General features: G+C 29.8%; 1 protein-coding gene across 1 annotated transcript; it reads right to left on the reverse strand.

Annotated features, from left to right (window-relative positions):
* Positions 1 to 3,891: 3,891 nt before the first annotated feature.
* Positions 3,892 to 4,884, reverse strand: LOC123216330 (germin-like protein subfamily 1 member 13). Its single transcript, XM_044636765.1, has 2 exons — positions 4,698 to 4,884; positions 3,892 to 4,604 (listed from the first exon to the last, which is right to left on the reverse strand). The coding sequence occupies exons 1-2, from the start codon at positions 4,813 to 4,815 to the stop codon at positions 4,072 to 4,074; spliced, it is 651 nt and encodes a 216-aa protein (XP_044492700.1). The 5' UTR covers positions 4,816 to 4,884; the 3' UTR covers positions 3,892 to 4,071.
* Between the last annotated feature and the right edge of the window lie 2,869 nt (positions 4,885 to 7,753).

A 7,753-nucleotide genomic window follows, 5' to 3' on the forward strand; every position in this document is an offset into this window, starting at 1 on the left:
TTTGGATTAGGTTTATTAAGAATGTTTATACAAAATTTATCAGATTAGCGAACTGAATTAGCAAGTAATTAAAGGATAAAAGCAACATCAGAAATCAATAAGAAAACACAAGAAATACTTGGTTCAGGTTTTGATTTGAAACCCTACATCCAAGGCAAAGACAAATCTCTAATCAAATCCACTATTAAACATAAGCAAATACAGTTTACAAAAAACCCTCCGATTTACGCCTCACGCGACTATGACACGCTGTGAACCAAAGTCTCACACCAAGCTTTCATCAAGACTCAAGATATTTACACAACTGGAGAAAACCAAAGGATTTCTCCCTGGTTTAACTAAATCACAAGAACACAACCCTAAATTTCAGAGAGTAGAGCAAGAACAAGGAAGCTGACCCACACACAAGAAAAATTACGCTCAACCCTAATAAAGCCCTTTATATACTTAGGGTAAATATTTAGCACAAAAGACTAAATTACCCCTTTTGCTTCAAATTACCTTACAAACCACAAAAGACTCCATAATGACAAGATTACCCTCTAACACATTTAAGCCATATTCTTCATAGCTCCACCTTGGCTTAAATAGGTAAAGAAGAGAATTCCACTAGGAGACCTGCTCTGCATCATTTCTGTCACAATCTTGACAGATTTTCAGGAGGTTTAAAGCTTCCTTGAACTTGGTCATAGGGACAACTTTAGTTAGTATATCTGCTGGATTAACACTGGACATGATCTTCTCAACCAATACTTGCTTATTGGAAAGCACATCTCTGATAAAGTGAAGTCTCACATCAATATGCTTGGTCCTCTCATGATATGCATTGTTTTTAGAAGGATGAATGACACTCTGTGAATCACTGTAAATCACAAGAATATATGAACTCATACCTAGTTCAGATCATACCTAGTTCAGAAGTAATTCCTTTCAGCCGCATAGCCTCCTTCACAGCTTCTGTTAAGGTAATATACTCTGCTTCAGTTGTGGATAATGCCACAATAGATTGCAAGTTGCATATCCAACTCACAATATTCCCACCATAGGTAAAAATATAGCCAGTTAGAGACCTTCTTTTATCCAGATCAACTGCAAAATCTAAATCACAAAATCGTTTAACTAGTAAACTGTTAGTAGCATTAGATATGTACAATAACCCAAAGTCTGCAGTTCCTTTGAGATGTTTCATCAGCCATTTTACAGCATACCAATGTTCTTTACAAGGATTTCTCATAAATCTACTTACTAAACTAATCACATAAGCAATATCAGGTCTTGACCAATCTTTGCATACATCAAACTACCTACAACATTTGAATAAGGTATTTTATTCATAATTTCAGATTCAATAACAGATAGATTGACAGTTGATTTTAATTTAAAATGAGCACTCATAGGAACATTAACAGGTTTAGTTTCAGACATATTATATAAATTCAATACCTTCTTAATATATCCAACTTGTGACAAAAACAAAGATCTCTTACTTCTATCTCTTTTAATATCCATACCTAAAATTCTTTGTGCTGACCCTAAATCTTTCATAACAAATTCAGTTTTCAGCATTTGTTTTAAATTTATCAAAACAGACATATCTTTATAAGCTAAAAGCATATCATCAACATATAGAAGCAAGTAAACATAATATCCAGTATCAGATTTTTAATAATACACACAATGATCATAATTGCATCTCAGAAAATCAATAGATAGAACAAACTCATCAAACCTCTTGTACCAATGTCTAGGAGACTGTTTTAGCCCGTACAAGGATTTATGAAGCAAGCATACTTTGTTTTCAGCTCTAGATTCTACAAAACCCTCAGGTTGCTCCATAAGAATCTGTTCTTCCAGATTTCCATGCAAGAATGTTGTTATGACATCCATCTGTTCCAGTTCCATGTCAAATAACATAACAACTGATAGTATAATTCTTATTGAGGTATGCTTAACTACAGGGGAAAAAACTTCTTGCTTTCATCATCACATACTCAAGATTATCTTCATTTTCGATCTTAATAGGACCTACTGATACATCACTAGTGATAAATATGTGGACATTTGTTTGACTCCAATCAAATCTCAGACAATTGCATAAATTGTCTATAAATCCTTCGAAATTAACTTTTGTGTCTATACAGATCGATCTCTCCTTCCCCCCGACATATTTCATTACATTATCATCACATGTAATCCAATTCCCTCTAAAACAAATAATAAATTCGACCTTTTCCATTTTTACTTACTTGCCTTGTCAAATAAACATTCAAAGTTTCTGTTGAAAAAAGAGTAGGAGTGCTATAGGCGAGATCGCCAAGTAGGCAATCTCGAAATAATGATGGGATCTTACCTATAGCCTGCATCCCATCATTATGTTTGTTATTTCCAGCATATAGAAAAACAAACTGCAAACATTGTTTTTAGTGAACATCCCCGTCCCATTTGACTTACCAATCAATACTCTAACTCTTTTAACATAAACATATAATAACATTCAATAAACAAAATACAAAATAAATGTTACCGTTTTTACAAATTCTGTAAGTATATCACTTATCAAATTTTATGGTAAATAAACTATTTTAGTATACAATCTTTGTTGTGTAACTATTACACTAACAAATATAGAAGCAAGGGGCATAGATCAACATTAACCTTGATTAAAATGAATTATTTGTAATATCTCTGAAAATATAATTTGCTTTTCAATATTGAAAAGAACGTCTATTGTTTGTGTTTATAAAGATAAAAATATGAGTAGTTTTGCTATTTAACTAACAAAATGGAATAATTGTTTAATGAAAAAAGTTTGGTAAACACATATAGACAGACCAAAAAAGTAGTATTTTTTTTAATATCCGTCAATTTAATTAAAATATAGCATATGAAAATATCAACACAATCCACTAGACACAGATTTCTGCACATTACACTTAGTCGACCAGAATCCATCAATAATGTTGATAGACTATACCAAAAAATGTTAACATAAATTTCCATTTTCGAACCATGCATATGGACTGCTTTTAAAGTGTGATAAAATTATATATGTTATAATGAACATCAATTTAAAAAATAATGATAATTTATCACCACATAATTGAGTGATTTTAATTTAAACATAAAATAAAAATCGATTTTATGGTAATACATCATCACTGAAACCAAATTAATATCTATTATAAATGTATGTAACATTGCTCTTCCATATTATATTAACATAGGCTTCCACCCAAGTCCTTATATATTATAACAAAAATCATTTAAAAGATGCTTAAACTAATATTGACGAGGTCAAGCCGCTCTAAGTATATATTTAATGTTATTTGTTCATACATATATAATAAACATATAAAGAGACAGACTGTTTATTCCTTTTACCCTCATTTTAGGTAAAATAAATTAATAAACGATAAACTGATTACTATATGTGTTAATTCATAACTAACGAAGAAGAAACCAATAATTGCGAACATATTCACATCACAAATGCACATCTAAAATTATTGATATAATATTACGACATATTTTATTATGAATTTTTATTTATAAATCTATAAATTTTAAAAAATTAACTAATTGAAGAGTAAAATTAAAAAATAATAGTCAACTTAATAAATAACACAGTTTAATATGTTATTCATATGAAAGATTGTACATAAAATTTTGTATATATAATTTTACTCATATTGATGAAAGATTGTACATGCATTATTAACAATATATAAACAAAGTTTCAGAAAAGTTTTACATTCAAATTAGCAAGCAGATTCTGAGATTAATTAATTAATCAATCATATTTACTTTATATGTTAGAAAAATTTCAAGGTTGAAAATTCTGCAAATGATAAATATTTCTGTTTTATACATGTCTGTGTGAGAGAAGAGACATAGAGAAAACAAACTGATAAATTATATCATTAAGTAGAAACAAACATAGTGGTGGAGGTACATACATTTAAAAATGCGACCTCAATTTATTACATGAAGCTTTTCATAATTATATATAATTATTCAAATTAGCTTCAATTGTTTAAATACATTGAGAAAATTCCCATTAATTGGCACGACCTAGAACTTTTTCTGAAGATCTTCCACTATTTTTACGTCCAACATGAAAGCTTTGGCCAGAAAATCTGGATTAATAGGAGGATTTGATCCAAATACGGCGTTGGCAATAGTAATGACACCAGGGTTCTGGCTGCTCAAAGCAGCAATGGCAAGAGCATTTGTTTTTCCGATATTGAATTGGAAGTGAATGAGACCAATGGGGAACACAAACACGTCACCCTTATTAAGAACTTTGCTTATAAGTGTATTGTTTGGATTGGAAGTGACGAAACCAACCAATAGAGTACCTTCTAGAACAACAAGAATCTCAGTGGCACGAGGATGAGTATGAGGTGGATTTTGGCCATAAGGTGCAAAGTCAATACGGGCAGCTGATATGCCAAGAGTGTTAAGCCCTGGAATTTGATCTACAATTACTGCAGTTACATTCGATCCAACTGGGTTGTTTGTGTCTCCAGGCTTTATAATTGAAAAGGAGAAATCCTCCGCTTTAGCCAGCTTCGGGTCCTTGCAGAACTTCCCATTCACGAACACTGCATCAAATACAATGTTTTAACGAAAACAAAAGAAAATGTTTCGATGACATCTAAAAGAATGCATTGAAAGAGCATTGAGTGCATGCATACCTCCGTTCAAGGGGTTGTCGATGGCTACACAGAAGTCCTGAAGAGGACTGGGGTCAAAAGCAGAGGCAAGTGAGGAAGCCAAAGCTAAGAGAACAAAAGCTTGAAGAAAACCTTTCATTTTGATAAGAATCTCTCTTTATCAATATTCTTCAAATATTATTGCTTTGTGAGGGATGAGAAATGCTGCAAGGGAAGCTACCCTATTTATAGTGGAACTACGGTTGAACAAGTCTTGGATTGTTTTCCCTTCTCCAAACGGATTGATGGAGACTTGTGAAGACTTGCCAAGTATCTATTGGCTAGTGATTTCAATGTCTACTTCGCCAGTGATGCTTTTCACAACCTAATACAATATATTATCAATCAAAGTACAAACTTTTTCTTCATTTTGCAAATATAAAAAATATATTTAATGTTTGGAAGTGGTGGTCTTTGAATATTCATATCTCAGTTGGTAGCTAATTTCTTCTTTTCTTAAAATTTTATTGACTGATTTGCACCAAACACATGATCTAGAATAGTGGGTGAAGTTTAGTGTGACTTTTATTTCATTTGTTGGCAGAAATTCCTGACACTTTCATTGTGTCTGTCTGTTGATTACTTAACAAAGCTGCTGAATAAAAATTTCTCTGTAAATTTAGATATTAATATAAATCTTCGATCTCCGGGGCCAACTAGTAGAAAATTTATTCGGTTGCATATTATTGAAGGATTCAACTGAGAGATAATGTTATTTTTCTAGTAATAATGTTGAGTAATTTCTAATTTTATTGCTTTATCACCTTATATACATGTTCATATATAAATTTCACTTTTCTTTCAGCGTACATTTTTCCTTATTTTCCTATTGTACATTGTTACACATACAAATATGACGTGCAAAGCGATGAAAAACATGTATTGGTTGCTGAGGTCATGCTAAATAATCTCTAATCTGCGTAATATACATTTTATTAATTAGGTTAAATATTTGTTGATTATATCTAGAAAGATAGATATAGTACTTTGAATACAAACTCTTAACTTGACCTAATCAAAGGATTGATCCAAAAAAATCAATGGATTAACATCGTAAAACTCTCCTAGTGGTGGCTTTCAAGGTTATTCATTGTGCCCACCGTTTAATTTTCATGCTAACCCATTTTCCAAATTGAATTTGTAACTAGTAATATTCATATAGAACCATTTCTTCTCTTACTTAGCTCATAGCGTGTTGGATTGTAATTCAAGCGATCTAATTGAGGTGATCAATCACCTTTGAGACAAAAGAGTGGTTGGAGGTTATCAATGAACCCTTAATTTTTATCTCTTTGGTCATTACCAACTCCTCATTCTGACCTGAAACTATATACCAATGACAATCATACCTGAACAAACCCTTAAATATGATAGCCACCAATCTAGAAAATAATGGCAATTTCATAAATGGGAACATTTATCCTCGGAGAGATATGCATATCTTGAAAATTGATATTGACACACCTTTTTAATAAACACCCAATCAATTTTTACGAGAAAAATAAAAAGTTTTATTATTGCTAAGATTTGAATTCAATACAATATTGCTAATAAACACCCAAACCGAGCTTACTTTTATATTACATTAACACATCACGTTGACATATACAATATTGTTGACATATGACATATGAAATATGAACAATATTATGTACATTTAAAATAAGTATCAATGATTATATGTTATTATGTGATTGAATAATTTTGAATTAAAAATTAAATAATGTCTAATTATATGGTAATATATTATTATTAGTAACTAATTTGATATATATTTTAAGTGAATATAACATTACTGATACTTCATAGGTCAATAATATTATGTATGTCAACATATGTGTTAATGCAATATAAAAGTGAACTCGACTTGAAGACATATATTATATCAATTGATAAAATATTAGTTCAAGTTCTAACATTTATAATCTCAGTCAATACATTATACATTATTTCTTGAGCTTGAAATAATCTAATGACACGAACATCTCTCTTTTTGAACATTTCTCCAATTACTGTCAATTATTCTCTCTGTCTTAACATCTTTAATATCTTATCTAACACTTGTTACATTAAGAAGGCGTTTGATTTAGGTAATATTTTATAATCAAAACTAAAAGATTATCTTGAAAATATATTACTTAAAGCATTACTTGGTATAAATGATTACTATGTTTAATAAAACTGAATAGGTATAAACAATTATTATGTTTGATTAAAGGTAATAAAAAAATATTAATAAATTTTTATACTTAAATGCCTTTAGTTATAATTATTCTAATTGTTATATTAATTGAAAATGAAGTTATTTTTGTTCTAAAAAGTTAATAAATAAAAATATAATTGTAATAAAATCAAGATTATCATGATAATCTTTTAATACCTAAAGTGAAGTTAATAACTAGATTACCACCTACATTATCTATTACATCATTATTGGTAATAAAAAATTATCGTAGTATTTTATTATTAATAAATCAAATAAGATAATGTAAGTAATAAAAAATAGATTACTAAGATAATCTTTATTCCATCAAATTTTGAATGGTATTCCATCAAAAAGAGAACTTTCAAATTTCAAAATACTAGAGATACTTCCTTACATTTTAAAATGCTAGCATCACACAAATATATGGCTTGATCAAGCCATATATAGGAAAATAGATGATAATTTATTATACTATTGAGCATAAATAAAGCCATATGATGATACATGTGGACCAGGTATTATGCAGAAATAACTTGAGGAAAATATACAATTGAGTATTAAAATATTCTCTTTGGCTATCCATTATGACTACGTTGTCTGTGACTTTCTGGTAATGTTGATAAAGTCATTTAGTATTAATTTAACTAATAGAAGTTTCAAATATTGAAAGAGTATTTGGTTAGGTTTTTACTTGTGAAATGTAATTTGATTATGAAGAAGACAAACAGATATACCTTATTGAATTGGTAAAGCTATTACTTGGAAGATAAGAATGCCACGACAATATAAGTACTTTAAGAGTCTAGATGCTGTTAATATTCAAAATGCAAAA

This window comes from Mangifera indica, chromosome 1 (assembly GCF_011075055.1).
Source record: "Mangifera indica cultivar Alphonso chromosome 1, CATAS_Mindica_2.1, whole genome shotgun sequence".
Lineage (NCBI taxonomy): Eukaryota > Viridiplantae > Streptophyta > Magnoliopsida > Sapindales > Anacardiaceae > Mangifera > Mangifera indica.